Source organism: Ixodes scapularis, unplaced genomic scaffold, assembly GCF_016920785.2.
Source record: "Ixodes scapularis isolate PalLabHiFi unplaced genomic scaffold, ASM1692078v2 PGA_scaffold4__175_contigs__length_147842914, whole genome shotgun sequence".
Lineage (NCBI taxonomy): Eukaryota > Metazoa > Arthropoda > Arachnida > Ixodida > Ixodidae > Ixodes > Ixodes scapularis.
Genome location: NW_024609879.1, coordinates 93,326,224 through 93,348,048, shown reverse-complemented (window position 1 = coordinate 93,348,048; position 21,825 = coordinate 93,326,224). Strand labels below are relative to the sequence as shown.

Genomic DNA, 21,825 nt, shown 5'->3' with positions numbered 1-21,825 from the left:
GTGGGAGGTGCATCTTATACACAGATGCATCTTATACACTGGGAAATACATAGTTGTCTTTGAAAGCATGACACAAAACAAAAAAATATGGAGTAATGTTTTTTTAGTCCCAAATCTTGCTTACCAAGCTTCTTGCCCCCATAAGCCAGAACAAGGTTTCAAGTTTAATCATGGCAGTGAAAGAAGTGCAGATAACATGAGGCTGTTGTGAACACCCACACTTTTTTGCATTTTTTCATTTGCAAAATTGAAGATGGATTTAGCTCATGTGCACTGCATGCCACAATGCCACATAGTACTGGGCTGGATAGATATGCATGAATAGACCAGTCACCTCTTTGAATCTGGTGGCAGGTTATGCTGCCTAGCCAGTGCTTTTAATTTTAACTGAGGTGATCTATATCAAGCTTGTTAACAATGTTAAGGTTGAGCCTTTTGGTAGTGCCATTTCTCAAACTTCAATTCTCTGTCACGGAGATGAGGCTTCTATTGCACCAGCCTTTTTGGAGGCTAGGCAGATATAACTAAAACAATGAACCGAAATGGGGTGATAATCAGTATAATAAAACTTGTGAGTGTGTGTGTTAAAAATAGAGCCAAAAATGGGTACTTGCTTGATCCTGTGTGTGTGCTGGGAGTCTTTCGACACACGTGAGCATGTTTCTCGTGACTTGCTAAAACCTAACCTTGAGTAACAGCATTTTTACACGGGCTGGCAAGCTCTGTGCCTTACTTGCTAGCCCTCATGACTGAATATGAAAGATTAATATGCAAAGTGTTCTGTTCAGTTCGGTCTCTACTCCAAAAGTTGGATATTTCAAGATTGGACTGAATGGAAATGCGGAAACTTGACCAGAAAGTTAGCACGAGATGTAACGAACAAGGACTCTTTTCTTTTTTCCAGCAGCAGCTGAAATCCACGCTGCTGGCAGTGAAGAGGGTTTGTGCATGTGCAGAAGCTTACTGGAAAAGGTCCATTGTACCATCTGTGTATCTGTACACCCATTCTTTCATCACTCTTTTTTTTTTTTTCATACCGTTACTGTAATTGCCATTGCTATTTCCTGTCGTTTAGCCCAAGTCCATATAAACTGATGTGTTATGTTTGTGTCACACACTGTGGTGCTCATTTCATGAGCCTGGCTTTAAATCGGGCACTCACTGTCTTCTGAACTTTGCAGGACGGGGCCGGCGCCTCAAAAAAAAATGTGATGAGGGAGAGCTGCTGGCAAGCAACACTGAATCTGCTCTCTACCAGTTCTTTTTGCTTGTGCTAGTGTGCTGATATGTGTTCAAGTGACAATTTTCGTGACTGTTTTCTGAATTCGCTCATCGCCTGAAAGTTCTTTGTTGGGCTGTGTTATTTGATTGTTAGCTATCTGTTACTGTGTGCACTTGTCTCACACTGAATTCTTTGATACGGTGACGCTTCAAGGCGGCATTTTGCGTTTCCTTCACTTTTGTATTGTGGCAGGCAAGTGACAGCGAGACAAAGCAGTCACTTTTCACGAGACATCCCATTCTCACATCTATGTAATTATTTATTTATTTTACCTCCAAACCACTAACAAAAAGGGGTCTTTGTAGCCATTAAACTTTTTGCCTACTGTAAAAATTTTGAAAAAACCTTTGAAAATATTGATTTTTTTATGTGCCCTATAAATTTAACATGCAATACAAAAGCCAAAAACAAACACCTAAAAATTTATTATATAGAAATCTTTGAACACACTGCAAAATAAAAGGAGACTAAAGTTCGGCTTTACTCCATTACCGCAGACAGTTCACATCACCTTGCACATGCATGTTCAGGCCGTGTGTAGCAGTTCTGCTGCCACACATTACCTTGCACGCAAAGTGAACACAAAACGTGGAGGGGCTGGAGGGGGATTTTTTACCTTGATTCTGGTCCAATGCCAACATGATGTCCTCTTTAAAATCGGAGTCGTCTGAGCTAAAATTCAATAACTCAGTCGCTTCGCTCTCACTGTCCAGTGAAAGATTCATTTCCTCGTCTTCCAAATCTGCAGAGATGTCACAATATCTTTGTTTTTGCCCCACCTTCGAGGCAAGATCATCACTACGATGCAGCGACCAGAAGTTGGCGCCGCTATTTCTAAATCCCCTGTTGCCTCCACTAGAACGATTTTCTGCCAAATTCAGAGATTTGCCACGTTTTTATTTTCCGTGAAGTGCCACCTATCCACGGCAAAGCTAACTAGAAACACGTGGACTAGCTCAGTTTGTCCATGGTAGCGTATTGGAGCCCAAATCAATGTGGACGAGCCCAGCTCGTCTTAGGGGGGGAGCAGTACAAACAGTGTGGACGAACCCAGGTCGTCCATGGTAGGGAAAGGATTAAAGGTGCTTGTGCCAGTCAAAGCCGGGCTCATGCACCTTTGGTGTTTTGCCCATGAAGCAAGTCGAGATGGGATATGTTTGTGAACGGAAGGAGATAGACAGTCTCTTTGTTTTTCGTTAATTCTAGTGTGTATGGTTTATCGAGTTCTGAGACATATGTCTTTATATAGCTTTTGCTTCTTTTACATGTGTGTCCTTGTATGTTGGAGTAATGGTAACCATGTGGTGTTAAATCTCTTGCAATGGGATATGTTAAAGCACCACTTTTCCAAGTTTTGAGAAGCTGAACTGCTTCTACGATGGAAAAAAAGACAGCTCGCTGATTGAAATAAGGCATCTAAATCTAAGCCAGCTGTGCCAGCCAAGTTGAAGTCACCTGACATGTGAAATGCTGTAGTCAATCATGCCCCTGTAGCGATCTAACATGCTTTCGATGTACCTAGCAGTGCTCCAAGAGCCTTTCTCTGCGCAGAGCTTGCCTAGAAGTCCAGAAAAAGTATTTTTATGATATTGTGATTTGCCATACATAAATGTACATGAAATGTAACGGTTACATTCGCAATGCAGTTAATGTTATTGTCTCAAAGGCAACGTTACTAGAACCACTCAGTTGGGAAACTCTTATAGAGACTGGTCTGAAATAGTGGCACCGATCCGTACTCGACAACCGAGCTAATGGCGATCGCAACACCGCCATTCCTCCCGCAGCGGCTACTTCAGGAACTGCACGTGACATCTATTTTGGCTTTAATTGTCCATTTCGGAGCCGAAACAGATATAGTAGAAGGGGTTTCAGGGGTGCCACCCCCTTCTCCCAAGTGGACGCGCCGCGAAATACCACTGAAGTTATGATGCACCTAGGTCGGAACGCGCTACCTGAAATCATCGCTGAGGCATGGTTGTATAAAAACAATATTAATTGTGATGCGTAACCTTGCAAACTAAAGATTTCAGAAAACATCATGCGCCTTTATTTTGTACTAAACTCCACTAAAAGTTACTACAAAAAGTTTTTTACGCAAAAACATGCTTTCTAAAAGCTCAAGGTGACCACAGTAAAGACAAATGATAAAAAGTGGCGCTGTTGTCGTATTTAGCTCGGTCTCAGTGGATGCCAGCGGCTCAGGTTTCATTGGTGATTTTCTCAACTCAAGGTTCTTGTAACGTTGGTCACAGGTTATGGCTGAATTATCATTTCTAAGGTTCTTTCCACATGCTGCAAGATCGGTTTGCGAGAAAGGAGGCCCGTGGGCCTCGTTCATGCTGTATGGGCCTCGGAATGAGAGAAATGTGATGATCGATTTCCAGTAAAAAAAAAAAAAAAACATTGAATGTCAGCTTTGTTATTCTCATTTCAGACGTACGCCGAAGGGCTTGTAGAGACATATTATAATTGTTGTAGAGACCATTCCAATATTACCATTTGTGTGTGCTCAGCTGCCTTTTTCTACTAGTTTTTGGAATGAATGTATTCCAAGCATGTGTAGTTCTCTTCAGCGGATCATCGGATGCCGCGCACACGACCAAAGCCCAGTGACTCAGCATTTTTCTCTTGGGCAATAAGTGTTGGAAAGGTGTACAGTGGGTCCCTTTTTGTTTCTCTGCAGCACAACATTCCTTCGCCCAAGGAGTGCCGGAAGAGATGCCACCTCCCCAGACAGACAGAGGAATCTGGTCTGGGAATTTCAACAGTCTGCCTTCATTGCAGCAGCCACTGCAAGAACATCCATGGGGTGCTCTTCCCCTCGAGATGAAGCTAGGCAAGTGTCAAAGATCCCTCAATCTCTACCTACCCAGAAAAAAAAAATCTGCAAAAAAGTTGATTTTGAAGAACGCCATATTTACATCCCTCAACATTTAGAGAGTATTCACAAAACGTTTTGCTTGTTTACATAGCATAGTCGTTTGTTTACACAGCATAGTTGTTTTTTTTTTATATACATTTTTTTGGTTCATTAATGCTAAAGAAAAGGTAGAGACTTGTAAAAATATCAGCTTGAACTTTAGAATTAACTTGAACTTGAAGAAAGAAAGGACCTGAAAGGACAAACAACTGACTACCAACAGTGTTTTAGTGTACACTTCTTCCTTGCACATTTGCTTCTTCATTTGGAGTCTAAAGTAGAGCATGATGACCTATTACATGAATAAACCTATTGCACTAATAAAGATCACTACCAATATTTACACTTATACAAATGATACAGAACAATTACGCAGAATTCCCTAAACAACAATTGTTTTTTAAACTAACCCACCACAAGCTCGTGCTGTTGTTGTTCGGGGCGTGGCATTTCGTAGGTATTGTCTTTCCTTTATGTGAACGGTGATTGATGGGGTACTGATGCAATCGTCCACGTGTTTCTCAATAGCGAGCGCATCTAGCATCTCGCGTGCATGAGGATTGTTGTTACTGGCCAGAATGGTTGTGCTGTTAAAAGCTGCACTGCACTACCTGCAATGAGCTGCCAAGTGTCCTGCCGCTGTTCCCTTAAGAGCAAGCGCTGAGAAATGGAGCATAGCTAGCTATGCTGCACCTGAATTCCATCTAACAATGTAAACAGTGCGCAAATGTTTTTTTGTTGTTTTTTTTTCAAGGAAAAAATTAAAAAAGCAATGTGCCCCACATGAGCTTTAAAGGGGCCCTGCAGTCATATTTAAGCGTCCACCTTTTCTGCTGTTTCCACATCTTTTGGGGTTCGGGCAAGCCAGCAGGCACGGAGAGTGTAACTAAATATCAGTGTGTCATATTTTTACCAGACGACGCGATCCGCAGTGTCGAAAGTGCGCAAAATGCAAGGTTTTTGGTCCTGGGCTTAGTACTGGTCAGCGCCGCTAAAAGCTTCTTTTTAGTCGAAATACAAAATATATGTGGCGCGAACCGTTTCAGTTGTTTATAAATGTAATTTTTGTTCAGAATTTTAGATCGGAAAAGAAACAGATGCAGTTTATAAGTATGGAAACAAGAAATGACCCATCGAAATATCTGCCACCAAGTGGTGGAAAAGGCGGCGCATACTAGAAAGGTGTAGTGGGATGAGGCACTGACGAGCGGCAAGCGTAGAGAGGTCCCAGGTGTACGCAAGGGGCCGACCAGTTCCAAGCGTTCGAAGGCCTTCTGCAAGCAGGTGGCTTGCGGTTCGGTCCTTTGGCGGTATGGCAGCACGAAGTGGCTCCCGTTCTGAACTGATCTTTACCCCGTGTTTGCTGTCGTTTGTGGCCAGTTTGTGAAGTGGCATGCAGAATTAGTGCTTAATCGCGCAGCAAATGCAATGCGAGCTGCCTTGGAGGCCCGCTTCATACAGCCGATCCATAGCATGCTTTAGTGGCGCCCTCTCGAGCCGTCGACACGGAGTGCGGCAGCCGTGAGCGCTCGATGAGCTCACTACCCCTCGTCTAGTTCACGGCCACTCAAGTGACCAGGGACGTCATGACGGAGGTTATTTTTGGTTTGTTTTTGTAATTTTAATTTACCCATAAATTTTTAAATAAAGCGAAATTCGAGAAAAGAAAAGTTTAATTAAGTTACTACGTGCAGTGCGTTCAGGTTCGGTGCAAATTAAAAACCAGTAAACCCTTTTGATCGCGCACGTCGCCGATAGCATTGGTTTTGATATCTCGCCCATAGTTGCTACCATGTAACGGCGAAGAATGGGTGCCGAATTTGAAGTTGTTTTGTTTGTGTAAATTTTCGACTTATGTATTGACTTGTCCTATACCAGGGGTGGCCAAGCTGCGGCCCTTTGCGTGTTAAATTGCGGCTCGTGGCTCCCGCCCCTACCCCCCCCACTCCTGCCCACCTTCCTCCTGGTCACATGAGCACTTCGACAAAAAGAGACATGGAACGCATTTTAAATCGAAAGGCAGGTTGCGGTTTGGTACCCTTGTGCTGCTGCTACCTTACGCAGAGCTGGACTGCTCTTCACTCGGATAGATTGAAAGTAGTTCGAGCTTCGTTTACTGCTTTGGACAAAAGGTTTGCCTCCCCCCCTCCCCCGCGGCTCTTAGAAGTTCCGTGGTTTTGTTTGCAGCTTAGGCCAGGTCAGCCTGGCCACCCCTGCCCTATACAAAAGAACTTTGCACAGTGGACTCTTTTTAACCTCAGTTTATTTCCGTTCACCAAAGCAGCGGGCAAGGAGGTGCCACCCACTTCAACGCATCTAGAAATCTGGTGTGGGAACCTTCGGCTTGCGCCGCAGCAGCCGCTGGATGAACGTCCCTGGAGCCCCGCTACGGTGAAGCAAGGCAGGTGTCAGAAATCCTTCCATCTCTATTCCACAGGCCGGTGCACACATTTGAAATTTGGCCTGATCGACTTGCTACAAGAGCAGAGCTGTTTATACCTAGACTGTGGCAAATGGGCGGAGCTTGTCACCCACTAGAACGAGCGAGCAAACTTGGCGGTGCCACAATATGGAGGTTTTTGCTTTTTGCCACTCCACTCTGCACGCGCTCGTCCAACTTAGCCTTTATTAGTTTTACATACAGAATTTTTTGTACACTGACATTTGTGTCCAAGCACCGGACATGCTTTATTTATTGATCTCTAAAAACAGAACTTGCAGATACAGGTCAATGCCGTCATACTAACCTTGCCAAAAAAAAAAAAAAAAAAATTAAAATATAGGTTGACTTTTTTTTTTTTAGTAAAAGAGAAAAGTTTGGGCAAAAGAATGAAACAAACCTTTATTTACAGCACCCTCAGCTCAATCACAGCGCGATGCCAAAAACTTAGTCATTGTGAGACCTTTCGGATATGTCATTGTAACCGAAGCTTTGTCGACATCCTCACAAATTCAAAACAATACCTCGCTGACACCGTTGCAAAATGGGGACAAGAAACGAACGGTGGAGACGAGCGAAACGGCTAAAGACCAAATATAATGAAGCGAGCACCACTGCGAGCCACCGCCGCGAGCAACGACAATGCCAGGCAAGTCACCAGGGCTGCACGTTCGCCACAGAACACCGGTCAGGTGGCGCAAACTGTCGCCCGATTCAAAGGAGCCAGCCATATTGATCTATTCACCCATCCTCTGCATTCATCTGACTACTTGCGCCCCTAGGTTGCAGGCCTGGTGTATACATAAGTACCCCTGCAAAAACTCTTTCCCTTTCTGTCCACCTTATACCATGGTGCGCCTCCTCTCCTTTACTCTCCCTCGCCCTCTCTCTCTCCCTCGCTCCTCGAGCGCATTTCAATAGCCAAGGCTATGGCTGCATAAGCCCGGCCATGCAGCAACGCCGCTGTGAGCAACAAGAAGCGAAACCTCCGTATTTTCTTCTGCTTTTTGTCTGTGAGGGGGAGAAGGATGGAGGGGAGGGGGCTAGCTGCAGGGTTTCGTCGCATCCAGAGTGTCGAACCGAAACTTTTATCGGTTCGGTTCCGGTTCGGGTTCACGGCTTTCGGTTCGGTTCCGGTTCAGTTCCGGGGAGCAAAAAATAATGGTTCAAACCGGTTCGAACCGGTTTGAACCGCTAAATTGATAATATATTTTCCGCGTTGTTCTGACACTATACACTATTTACGCCGTGAAACAATCAACTATATAGTTTCTCCTCTCATCTGTGCAATTAACTTTTTTTTTTCAAATACCAAAAGTATGAAATTCATTTTTTTTTTAAATTTCTTAACATACATAACGGCGTGTTCATACGACATAACATACACATTACCAGTAACATATATTTACCTGAATCCAAATGTTTCAGTATAACAGTAAGGAGCTGAGCTTGTTGGTACATACCTGTAAATTGATCAGCTTGGAATTTAGAACTATACTGTCTTTTCCTGTCCTTTCTTTGTGTTTAAGTAAAATTCTAAAATTCAAGCTGATTTATTCACACAGTATAAAACGTTTACGCCAAGTGTGGCATGGTCACCAAAAATACCCTTGATTGGTACAACTTTGTGTCGCAGTATTAAAAGCAGTGTGTCGAACCGAAAAAAATACGGGTTCGGTTACGGTTCAGGTTCAGGTAAATTTATTTTGTTCCGGTTCAGTTCGGGTTCGATTAATTCGATCCGCGAACCGGTTCGCGAACCGGTTCGGAAATTATAAATGTCAAATTGCAACATCAAAATAAATTACAAATAAAACATCTGAAATCAGCACACACGAAACGGGATACATCGTAGTGTAAGGCTCAGGGATTTCTACCAGGAATGGTTTCTTTATGTGAACTCAAAGGTTACCTCACTGACGTTTACGCATTCGGACTTCATCTAATTGGGTCCGACGCAGTAGCTGTAAAATCCGCAACCTCCCTACAAACCCACTTACAAGTAGAACTCGCTAACTATCCCGCCACTTCGGCGTGTAAGCAATTGAAGGAACAGTGGGGAGAAAATACAGCTTTCTTTATCTGAACTAGCCTTCGGTAACTCAAATTAGACCCTTAAAGAAGTTTTCATTAAACAAGATACGGAATATGAAAAACACTTCACCGAATGCAACGCCAGAAGGACGTAATAGGATAAATATTAAAATAGAAGAGTTCGCTGTCTCACAAATATGTTAGCTTCTAAGTGCCTATACGAAACCGGATGCATTATTATCAAACTCCACAGCCTTTTCTTTTCTCATTCCGATGGATGCAAGCTTCAAGAACTCGCGCATTCTAGAAACGTGTTATGAAATGAGCACACAGCAGCATTTAGGATTTACGAGATTGTAGGAAAATAAAATCCCGTGACGCAATTTTTTTTTTTGCACAGCCTTCCAATTTTTTTTCTTCCGTGCAAGCCGCAACCAGCGCAATACTGGTTCCTATGTCAAGATTCACGGATGCAGCTTTTGTCAAGATTCATGGATGCAGCGTTTATGTTCCTAAGACTGAGTGGAGAAGAAAAATATGTAAGCGAGGTGTGTGTCAGTTGACGGCACTTAAAAAACAAAAGGCATTGATAGCACATTCATTGTCAACAGCGCGTGGCCGAACCGTTTTGACATGAGCCGGTAACCGTTATTTTTTTTCCGGTTCAGTTCTGGTTCGGGTTCATTGCGATAACAATATAACGGCTCGGGTTCGGGTCCAGTTCCCGAAAAAATACCGGTTCGGTTCCGGTTTTCGGTTCGGTTCGGTTCCGGTTCGACACCCTGATTAAAAGTTAAATAGTGATTGTGTCCTCGAACTAAGGAATTAATTACTGCACAAAATTATTAAATGGGCGCCTCGTGGCCACATATATCGTGAAATATTGTTTACTAAATATGTTTCACAATATATATATGTATATGATGACGACACAACTAAGCAAAAAGCAATGAAATTTTCAAAATGTCACGAAAGTTCTAGGATAATCCTTTCAGTCTATTTTTTAAAGAAATGCCGAGCGTCAATCAAAATGCTTGTTGTTTTAACCAAACATTGCTTACACTCCGCACCGCAATGCATGCGACTAATCATGCAGCAAGGAGCAATCAAAATTGTTCAGTCTAATCTATATGCACATTCGCACTCAGATCGAATCTGGCCCAAAATAGCGCTTGCCCACGTTAGTTAACGTTTTCTTATACAGGATAAGCTGGCATAGCCTGGCTATTGAGGTTTGCTCTTGACAAGAGGCCGGTCAATTTAATTTGCAAATGAGCATCACCCTTGCTAATTGATTATTTTAACGCAATAGCACTGAGAAGCTCATGTCGCAGAAAAGCCGATTTCGGTGGCGTGACTGGAAAATCCTGAATGGTCGATAAGGTCATGACGTCAGGGCTACATGCCCTCGCTCAAGAATTTCAAACAACTCACAATGCTCACGTGAAACGTGACATCACGCATGGAATGAAAGTGATTAAAACATGACATGTAACGTGAATTGCAGGTCGCCGTATGTCTCTAATAATTTCTCTTTGCCTTAAAGAAAAAGAATTTTAGGAGGGATTCGATCCCACGACCCTTCGGTTGCGAGTCAGACGCTCCTGACTAGGCAAGCGAAACACGCTTGCGCGGCAAGTAAGGAGGCGATTTTAAAGCCGAAGCTTAAGCGTCCCCCAAAGTACCTTCTTTATTAAGTAAAACGAAGTAGTATTTAAAGTTTTTCTCGGCATGGCAGCTACTTAATTGGATATTTTCTGACTAGCGTAGAAGGGACAGAAAATAGACAGGACGGTTGACAGTTTGCGTGCGTAATCGTCATGGTTCAGCCGCGCGCCCCTGTTTACTTTGTTTTTGTCCAGCCCAGAGACACATTAAAGCAATGTTTACCACATAGAAGAGGCAATAACAGGCTTCTATATGTTTAAGAAGTTATATATGTGAGGTACAAATTGTTGTTTAAATTAGCTTCAAAATCAGAAATGTATGTAAAGCTGTCCCAAATAACCTTCAACGCGCCTGTCGAGGATACAAACGCCGGAAAAGATTGGCAGAACACAGTTCAAATAATTTTGGGGGGCATAGCTTTTGGGTGGTTGGCCATTTATTTATGTTGTCAAATATTCAGTTAGCAATGTAATATATTTTTATAATGATCAATAAATATTACTTTAAAAGTTCACATAACCGCTTGAGACCGACACGGAAGGAAGATACTCGAAACTACGCGAGCTGTTGAGTCTGCGTAAAAGTGTTTTTCTGTTTGCTGATTGGCAGTGTGAAACATCGGGTTGCAGGGTACGCCAAAAAAGACTCTGTGTTCACATGACAGATCTGAAAGCAAATACTCGAAATGTTAAAAAAAGAGAAAATAATGGTATTTTCCTAAATAATCTCTTACAGAACGCCTTACTGCAAAAAGAGATGCGTAAAGGTGCACGCAATGAAATTAATAATTTTACACGAATAGCGCGAAGGACCGATGAAATTCTTAAAATCTTAATATAAATCTCATTTCATCAGCTTGCATGAGCTCGAAACTTCGCAAAATACTACCTCGCGAGGCTAATGTTGCATTCGGTTTTACCTGCACTTGTTTTGGGCCCTCGCTTTACAACACTGTGCTTCAATAATCATGCGCTCTAACATTTTTCTGGGCTGCCATCTTTCATCGGGAGACTGCAATAAATACTGGAAAACTTTACAAGTAGGACATCTATTGCTAGTGTTGCGAACATCACATTTCACCAGAAAGCTGAACTGTTTAGCATTGCATGTACGTGACGTCATCATACTATATGCTAGTAGTCATTGTGGCTTCTTGCTAAGGAAATCAAATTCGATGGTGCAAAATGCACGCTGCAGGAGGTTCAAGCTCAGTGAAAGCCAAGTATTTGAAAAGCACGTATTATTATTCGTAGTGCATCTTCGCGAGGAACTGCGCGACCGTCTGGCACGACAAAAACATGCTTTTTGGCAAGAGTGTTTTTGCAAACAAAGTAGTTTCCGGGCCCATGCTGTTTGGTCTCCGCCAAAGATGAGGGAAAGAGGAACCTCTTTACAACAGAGTATGTTTTTAAAACTACCCCCCCCCCCCCACACACACACTCACACACACACACGCGCTTATTTGTACAGCGGAGCTATTAAGTGTCAGTTTCCCATCATGTCAGTCAGCAAACAAATAATGACACAAAACTCTGGACAGCTACCACCATCTATAATTGACGGCGGCAACCAGACAACCGGCTTCCCGGTTGTATGGTTGCCGCCATCGCGCATTGATGGCGACAACCTCTCCGGTCTTTGCACTCTGGCTTGCCGACTTGCGGCCGGCCCATTACTTCATTCCCACCATAGTACAGCTTCGCTGGTGTTCCTTCTTCACCAAGGTGGAAAGGCTGAAATTATTCCTGAGGAATTGCCTCCTCCGTTTGTGTGTGCTAAATCCACAATTTTATTTGTCACTTGTTAACAGCAACCCCCCATTGCTTTTTTTTATTATTATTTTGCACCCCGCGAAGTTTAAAGCGGTCATCAAATGATATCGGGTTGGAATGTTCATGAATTTTCAGAGGCGTATTCGTCCTAGTCTGACCCAAGTATACTCGCACAGGCCGCCACTGATTCAGAAGTTCCCTTGTCACGGTGGAATTACGAGAATAAAAGGGAACTATATCTTTCAGTATTGCCTTCACAAAGCTTGACGACGTAATTGGGGGATCGAAACCACCCGCCTGACGACAGTCGAGCGCGGCTCATGGATGAGACACGAGAACTGCGTGAGCACTGTACATCGGCTCGTAACAATCAATGCCTCGGCGGACACTCGGGTAGTGGCTTGTGTCCAACCACTGCGGTGATGAGATTAGCCGAACTCTAAAAATGCCTGGAGCTCCAGCAGGCGTTTTCTTCCTTTCCAACCCCACCACGGGGGCATGATTAACGTTGGCGGCCTCAGATAGGTACCAGGCCAGGAGGCCACTTCTGGCTCCGAGTTGAGGGGATCAACGATGCTCATATTTCTCTAATTTTTTGGCCACTGCCATTGCCTAAAAAAAAGAGCAAAGCCAAGTTTATTTAGTTATTAACGTTAGGAAGTGATTTTAAGCAGCTTTATGTGAATGTATAGAAATATTTGTATTGTTCCTTTAAGCAAAATCTCGTGTGAGACTTAGGCCGTGTTCCAAAATTTACATGATCTTACTCCAGAGTAAGGGTTTTGTTTTCTGGCGTTCCAAAACCTAGCCGCGTCCAGCACTTTTCAATCTGTGATGTCACGTGACATGACCCGCGGGAGTAACTCGGATCCATTTGGGTAAGATTTGGAACACAGCCTTAAAGCGACTGCCAATGTTCGGCTCTCCCTCTGAGGTCAATATTTTTTTTCTGTTTTTCATTCAAGTATTTTTTTCCATACAGTTCAAAAATTGGGCAGGCGATCAAACTATAGGGGGCGTTCTTACCCGTTTGTTTCCCCACACTAGGTGTTTACTCAACACAAGCCCTCTGCACGCGCACACAGGCCTTATGTGCATGTCCATGTCATCTTCTACAATAGAGCGCAAGGCACAGTTTAATGTAAAAAATACTAACAATCGACGAAGCGACGTTAAGTGTCGGATCTATCCTCAGAGAATGCGAGCTGGGCTCACTTAGGCTTTTGTGCTGAGCTGGGACCATGCATGCTGCATTGTTCATGCAGGCCGGAGTGGAAACAAAAGAGCCCCCCCAAGCAGCAAAGAGTTGGCCAGTCATCGGCCAGTGGCTGGCTGTGGTCCTTGGCCAAGAGGCCAGACAGTGGCCAGAGACTGGCCGGTGACTGGCCATTGGCCAATGGCCACTGGCCATCAGCCATCGGCCAAGCATTGGCCAATGAATGGCCACTCTCTGGCCACTGGCCAAAAGACCATCGCCAGACATTGGCCATTGCTTGGCCAAAATCCGTGGTGCTTGTCCTCTTCCTCACCGGAGAACACAAACTCCAGCCGAACGCTGACGCCGCGTTCGGTTATGTCGGCCGAGCGCTGAGTCATTGTATTTATTGTCCCCATCCGTGTAGTTCTAAAGTTAACCGCTTGGGGCGTCACGGTCGCTCCTCCTCCCCAATAACGAAAACATTTTTGGGTGCTTCAATAATGTAAAATTGGTCGTGCAACATTTGTTTTTGTACTTTCAATAAATGCTGTTAAGAAGTAACCCCTGACGTTGAGAGCTTGCGAAAAAAAAATAGCAGATGCAAAAGAAAATAAAGAAACAAATAGCTGTCGATCCCCTCCTCAACTCGCAATTTGAACAAGCAGCCACGTGATCTGACGCTAATTATATACCGTCAGTGTTCATCATAGTCATGCGCTAGGGTTTAGAAAGCAAAAGCTTGGGCTGGAGCTTCAGATATTGTTAGAGTTGGGCTATTATCATCTTTAATTGAACACAAGCCGTTGCCCGAATGTTCGGCGATGCTGATTGCCATGAACTTGAGCACTCGATTCGGGGCAGGGATAGGCAGTATTTCAAATACAAGTATTTGAAATACGTATTTCAAATACTTTGTGTATTTTGCATTTGTATTTAATTACAAATTGGGTAATGTATTTGACGTGTGTATTTAAATACTAAAGCGTGGGTATCTCAAATACAATTGTAATTAAATACAATTTTGTGGGCGAAAATACATCCCTCAAATTTACTGTCAGGACTCATTTTGCTCATCCTAAGACGTGTCCAAAGCTGCTCTTTCTTCATCTCAACGCCAACGGCAACAAACCAAGAAACTCTTCATCTCTTCATACACCAGTCCTGCGGCAGTTCGCGTCTCGCTCACCGCGGGCGCCCGGGCACGCCGGGTGACCGCGGCACTTGCCTCTATTACGTTAAATAAATGTTATTGCCAAAGTTACAATTCTTGTTTTTATGCATGTGGTTGTAAGATATACACCAACTCATGTTTACAAACAAACCGGAGCGCCCCTAGCGGACGCCACCGGCGCCGCGCATGCGCGAGGGGGGTGTGGGCAAGAAGTTCGCCGTCGCCCATAAACAAACCTTTGAAATGCGATGTTGTCGGCGTCGGTGTGAGTCCCCCTGCTCTTTTTGGCGTTCGAATTGTTGATTCTACGTCTTCCTGGCGATGTCTGACTACTTGAGATTCGTCAGCGAAATTACCTAGGCTTGTTACACCGCGAAACTTCGCGTGAATAATGTGACATGTGGCGATTCATTCCGCGTGGACGCCGCAGTATCTACGCTAAAACCTGATCCGCATGGTGAGATTCCGCTCGCAATTTTCAGTCGCGACGCCGCTCAGGCTGCAGAAGTGTGAACCGTAGCTGAGATAGTCTACGTCGGTACTGAAAATCGCAAGCAGAATCGGACCAAGTCAATTAGGCATAGCAAGTCAGTGACGGTCACTCGTAACAATGATCAACATCTCCTTTTATTTACTGTTTAGATCGAGCCTGCTCACCAACCTTCAAACTTAAGTCTTTCGAGGCCTGCACTTGCTTCGTATAGCAAGTACCGGGCCAACATTTAATCTACGGGCCGGCGTCGTCTAAGAGAGCAGACGACAAGCAGAAACGTTTGAAAGAGCAGACGACAGTTCGAACGATCAGGCGGCCGTTTGAACTTGAAGACGCGCTGAACGTAGTCCGCAGGTGGTCCGCACAACTTGATGGTTTTCTGGCGTTCAATTTGGAATAAAACTAATAAATCTGATTACCACAAGTATCCGTGAATTCAACTCAAAGTGCTTCCCGCCCAAGCAATCGTTGTCCCACGGCGTCTGCTTTTCCCTTTTCACGGCACATATCCAGATTCTCGGACGAACCGAGCACGTGAAAACTGACCTTCAAACCTTTCTCGACTCGTTTGGTACAATCCAAGTCACGGCGTTTTGACGAGTAGGCAGGTTTTTGTCTGGTTCCCTTCAAAACAACGCAGGAATGCACGTCTGGCATGGGGACTTCTGCCCTCAGCCCCAGACCGGAAGTGCGACCGACGCGCCACCACCGCGCCGTGACATCACAGAGATGAGTTGGTGTATAGTCTCCATCCTTTATTCAGCCATGGGGCTTTTTTCTTTTTCTCCTCCGGCTTTATTTTAAAGGCACTGTCCAGAGCAGGAAGAAAACTACGTTCTGCACTGAATGCAGTGTCTCTCAATCAAGCACAAGCGTTTAGTGACTTTGTGATTACGGTGCTAGTCCAGGGCAAGAATAGTGACGAAATAGACGTTCACAGGCAGACTGGCTAAATAAGTGGCTGTGACAACTTGCGATGCTTTCCAGCCTGATTTCCATTTATATTTTTGCCTGGAACATTTTAGATGCGCGGGTCGTCAGATTTTCTTAACTGGTGCGAGTTGCAACAATAAAAAATTCTCCAGCTAGGGCTGCGCGTCTTGGTCGTCTCGGTTTTTTGTTGGTGTATACCAGGGGTGGCCAAGCTGCGGCTCGCGAACCGTATGCAGCTCTTCGCGTATTAAAGTGCAACTCGCGCCTCCCTCCCCTCTCCCCCCTTGCATTTCCCCAAAGCAAGAAATGGACCGCGTTTTAAATCGAAAGACAGGTTGCGGTTTCGTAGTATTGTGCTTCTCCTACCTTACGTAAAGTTACACTGCTTTTGACATGAATAGACTGAAAGCCAGTTCGAGTTTCGATTATTGCTCTGGACTAAAGTTTGTCCCCCCCCCCCCCCCCCTGCGGCTCTTGGAAGTTTCGTGGTTTTGTTTGCGGCTCTTAGGCCGGGTCAGCCTGGCCACCCCTGGTCTATACCAAAATGTAATCGACAAAGAAAGCTGCTTGAAGCTCTGTACTTTTTTCACCTATTACGTCCAAGCTGATTACATTTTTTGTGATTATATTTCTATTACGTTACTAGAGCCTCGCACACTAACTCCCGAGTGTGCGATGCAAAATTAAAATGAGATACCCAGAAACCCGTTGCAGGTGCCCTGAAGTCGCTGAAGCAAATTTTGAGGAATGTATTTGGAAAAGTATTTGGAGACCAAATACATTTGGTTGTATTTGTATCTTGTACTTAAATGCTTTTTTGGAAATGTAATTAGAGTCGTAATTAAATACTTTTTTGACGAAGTATTTTGTATTTGTATTTTGATAAAAATATGCATGTATTTTGCCCATCCCTGATTCGGGGCTAGGAAAATTGTTTACGTCACGGTGTCACGTGACTCGGTGCAAAATCGTGATATCATGTTACGTCACACTGTCAACAAGGTTAATACATCTAGTGACTTTCTCAAATTAAATCGACTTGACGCAGTGAGTCACATGACGTCACAGGGTCACGTGACATTACTTGACAGCATGTATTGACACCATGACGTCACGTGACGTGATACATGGTTAATCATAGTGCCAGTACAAAAGCGCCACGAAAAGCCAGTTTACCATACATTGCAATTCTGTATGTGACAATTCAAACAATAGATAGAAATACAGCCGCCAATTTCATATTCCCATATGTTCGTTTTGTGATACTAACAAAAACGAAAAAAGAATACCTTGAACCGTTTTGAACCGGTTACCGTTATATTTTTTTTCGGTTCGGTTCCGGTTCAGTTTCAAGATGGTGGCGAAGATTTCGGTTCGGTTCAGTTCCGGTTCGGCTAAAAATAACGGTTCGGTTCCGGTTTTCGGTTCGGTTCGGTTCGGTTCCGGTTCGACACCCTGGTCGCATCCCCCTTGCGTCGCGAGGAACATGCGTGAGCAGCGCCGGCCGCGGCAGCTGCGGACAGGCACGAAACCCAACGCTTGAGGGATGCGTGCGAGCAACGGCCTGCCGCTGGCTGCTGCTACATGTACCGGTTGTTTTCGTGCACCAAAAGCTTACTCCAAAAGATCAAATAAGAAGCGGCAAGGCGCTACGGCGATGCTGGCTCGGTGACTCATTAGATCCATGCACTCGATAGGGGTGCGAAATTTGGTATGAATTTAGATTGAAATTCTCTGGTCATGATTGTAGGTCGATGCTTAATTTTTAACACTTTTGAAAAAAGAAAAGAAAAAAAAAAGTAGACTTATGTTTCAATAAATACGGTAAGCCTTTTTCCCTTTTAGGTGTAAACAAAATTATGCTTTCTCAAACAAAGAGTCCAGCAATTGAGTGCACAAGTTGGCAGCACCTCTCCCAGATTGTAAGCGTCGTGGCACTCAATTTTGGCGGTTGTCCCGTTTGAGACATAATATATTAGGTATTACACATTCACTTTTTACAAAAAAAATGGATAAAAGATTACATAATTTTGAGAGATTGTAGCAGATAAGTCAGCCTAAGTAGTTGATTGCTTACAGAGCACCAGACACTTGCATTAACGAGAAACGCTTTCATGATGATGACTGGTCGCCGCACGCCTGGCATGCCTTGCTACAAGTGGATTCGAAATTCAATGCCACAAAAGTTAGGAGGTAAAATTCCATACGCTGGTTGCCTGACTTTCAGCTGTGGTTTCTTTTTTTGTGTCGCCTTGTAAGATGCTCCGGCTTCAAAGCATTATTTCATTATAGTTTCCGAAATTATTTTTTTCCAGTATACGAAGACCAGCTTCATTCGGTGGAACTCTTCTCATATCTCCCCCCAAGCAATATCTTTGGCAGGATAGGTTGGTTGTAGGTTTCCAGAAACTTTTCCAAGTTCTTTTGAAGCCCTTGACCATCTTGCTTGTTTTTACCTTTTTCAGACAGGAACATGCTCTATATTTTTATTTACCCCTTTAATTCTTCAAAATAATGTTAATAATGTTGCCACTTTTACTTCTTTGGTTGATGGTTGAATGATGTCACCACAAAAAAAAAATGCTTGCTCACTTTATCAGGAGCTTAGTTTTGCCAGACGTCTCGGGGATGTCGTGTAGTTTCAGCAGAGATTGCGGGATGAATTGTTGGGCGTCATTTCTGCCATTGCACACCGTTTCTGGTTTCCCAAACAATGGTCATTGCAAGCACACTAGTCCCGCGGGCGGGTATAGCCTGCTACAGCCATTTCTGACACCACGCAGCATGCAGAGTGTTGAGAGGTGAATAAAAAAGGCTCGAGGTACACCTAAGCACTTTTTGCGAGTTGCAAATGCAAATCTTGCGCGCAGCATCGTGAAGTGGTCGCGCCGCGCCAACATGGCCGTACGCCGCTCTAAAGTCGGCTGGCCCCGCTCCCAGCCGCTTCTCTTTACTGGTGCGCTGGTGGCGCGGACACAGAGCACCATGGGGTGGCACTCCTTGAAACTGATGTGCGGAGGCCGCATCCCTCAGAGTTCGGCTTCATTTTGTTGCTGTTTTGCGCGGCTTCAAAGCTGGGATGCTTGAAATCGCGGCTTCACTTTGCTCCATTAGGACAGGGGAATTTAGCTGCCGTTTGGTGGATGATGTCAACTCGCTCCATGGGACCCCCCCCCCCCCCCCCCCCCCAGTTAATGCTTTCGCATTAAAACTTTTTGGGGAATGCATATGGTCGTTAGCTGTACAATTTGTAGTGTCGTGTGCTGCTCCCTGATAAGAAACTTGTCGGGAAGAAAAAAACTGGCACGTGGTTATTGTGGCACGACAGATATCATCTGCACACATTAAAATTTTTATATTTGTGTGTCTTCTAACAGAGCCCATCGACACGGTGCTGGACGACGAAGCTAACAGCACCAGCCGCGAAGACAGTAACAGCCAGATCAACTCCCAAGACCGATCGGATGAAGTGCAAGCAAGAGAAAGTCAACACTGTGACGGCATTCACAGTTGCCGCTTCTGTCCGCGCATATTCCATTCCGAGACCAGCGCCACGACTCACGAAAAGATCCACCTGGGAGAACCACCATTTTACTGCCGCTTTTGCCACAAGGAATTCAAGTCCAAGAGCAGCCTAAATATCCACAAAAGGGTACACACGGGTGATAAGCCCTTCAGCTGTCCCGTGTGCAACAAGACCTTTGCAGATGCAGCCCATCTGACCATCCACAAGCGAAGCCACAACAAGGAAAGACCTTACAAGTGTGACTTGTGCGGCAAGGGTTTCCTCACCAGCGGTAACCTAAAGGTTCATCGCAGAACCCACACAGGAGAGAAGCCCTTCGAGTGCCGTACCTGCCACAGGATGTTTGCACAGAAGAGCCAGTGCGTGGTTCATGAAAGAACACACACGGGACAGAAATCGTTCAAGTGTGATCTGTGCGGAAAGGCATTTACCGAGAAATACACCCTTAAAGGGCACATGCGGGTTCATACAGGTGAGAAGCCCTTCAAGTGCAATATCTGTGGAAAAGCGTTCAGGGTGAGCAGTCACCTGTCGGCTCATAGGAAGAGACACTGAAGGTAGAGTCTGCTGATGCCACACCCTTACTGAAAAGATCATGCTGGAATTCATCGCCAAAAAGAAATTGATGTAGAGTAAGGTACAAGGCATCAAACTTAAAGGGGCACTGAAGTCGATTCTGAGGTCATTCTTTTGTGGTGGCAATCAATCTAGACACTAAGCATCCCAACAAACCCAAAATCACAATCGTGCGTAGCTTATTTCCTCGTTAAAAATGTGGTCAAAGATTGCAACACATCCTTTTTCGGAAAAATGTTTTTCAGAGTGGTCGACGAAGGGCGCTTGTCGACGAGTTGCAAGTGATGGCTTCCCTCGCAGAAGAAAAGGAGTCATATCCGAATGTGTACCTATCAAACTCTCTTCGAAACGAGTTATAATAAAACCATTTGGAATCTGCACGCATTGTAGGGCTTTCATTGGTCCACACAATGTAGTCCGCGAGAAAAAAAAAGTCCAGGTTTTCCTATTGTTCCCGAGATGAATATGCGGTTTTGGAATATAGGACTGTAAGAACTAACACATTATATATGTTAGTTCCCACATAATATATGTGGGAACTAACGCATTTTTAAACAATATGAGATCAAGAACGACGTTTTTCAAAACTGACTTTAGTGCCCCTTTCAGTACAGGGGTCTAAACAAAATCTGAAGGGACCAGGGAAATCTTTCCTATGTGGGGAGTTACATTTACGGGAAAATGTGGTGTGTAATGCAGCAGACACGCTAGATGCTGTCTTGGATGCTGTTTTCACAAGCGCAGAAACTAAGTGCCAGCTTGTGAACATAGCAAATACAGTGGGCACAAAATGGTAAATAATGACACAGCCCCAATTTTAGTTTTTCCTACTTTGCATCCAGTGGCGATTTTTTTCCAGTTGTATAAAATGCTAGTAAATCACTGCAACGGGCCCCCATTTTTTTTGCCATGATTTGCTATTTTTTCGAAAGCACCAAAAAATAGCCCACTTCTAGCAATTGTAGGGCCCTGTCCAATGGTGACCTCGGCAGAAATAGTGCTACTTAGCTGCAACGAAAGATAAGCAAACATTGTTGACTGGGAAGGACACTATGTCGTTCATCATCACAAAATCTAAAAATAGCATTTTTTTTACTTTTTTTTATTGAAATTGAAAGATGGTTTACTTCTTATTTTCGCCCAATTGCTTTCGATTTTAGGTGGGCTATTTCTGGGGTGTGTCAAGGTATGCTGTGCAGAAATTTTTATAGGGTTTTGCCTCCCAAAGGTTTCGAGCGTGTCGACCCTTTAAGCTCAGATACTCGTGGAATGTTCTTGGAGGGGAGCATTCTGGTGTTGGTTATGTTGTGGCATATGTGTTGCTAGGGCATACATTTTGTTTGTGCATCCATGTATTTTGGTCTCCTTCAGCAAGAAAATTATCATTTCCAGACAAGCGATTGTTTTTTAGCGGCGTTTGTCTAAAAGAGCTAACACCCTAAAAATATAATTATTCACTCGAAGCACTAGTGGAATAATTCCAAGACACAGTGAGAATATTTTTTGCTACAGTCACATATGCCATACTTACCGGTGTACAAGACACTTCTTTTTTCCAGAATTTTTGCAGCGAGTCTTATAGACAGGTGTGTCTTATATACCAATTTTTACTTCGAAACTTGCAAAAAGCGGGGGGTGCATCTTATACACTGGAAAATATGGTATGCTGAGGAAAACGAACAAACCTAAGCCGTAACCAGAAGACCAGCAGAGTGAAGTTCGAGATCAGGAACTATAGAGTTCCTACACAGGTTCTTTCACCCCTGCAACGATGTATTATCAGCGTTTGATTGGTCACAATAATTGTTC

General features: G+C 44.2%; 2 protein-coding genes across 2 annotated transcripts; one reads left to right on the top strand and one right to left on the bottom strand.

Annotated features, from left to right (window-relative positions):
- Positions 1-2,733: 2,733 nt before the first annotated feature.
- Positions 2,734-6,607, bottom strand: LOC120837419 (the record flags this gene model as incomplete). The annotated part of the gene is made up of 3 exons (XM_040206749.1): positions 2,734-2,840; positions 3,942-4,117; positions 6,462-6,607. Coding segments are annotated over 3 exons (429 nt in total), but the record flags the coding sequence as incomplete, so codon positions are not given.
- A 680-nt stretch (positions 6,608-7,287) lies between these two features.
- LOC115328814 (zinc finger protein 239-like) lies at positions 7,288-20,387 on the top strand. The gene is made up of 2 exons (XM_040206747.3): positions 7,288-7,294; positions 19,208-20,387. The coding sequence occupies exons 1-2, from the start codon at positions 7,288-7,290 to the stop codon at positions 19,993-19,995; spliced, it is 795 nt and encodes a 264-aa protein (XP_040062681.1). The 3' UTR covers positions 19,996-20,387.
- The last annotated feature ends 1,438 nt before the right edge of the window (positions 20,388-21,825 follow it).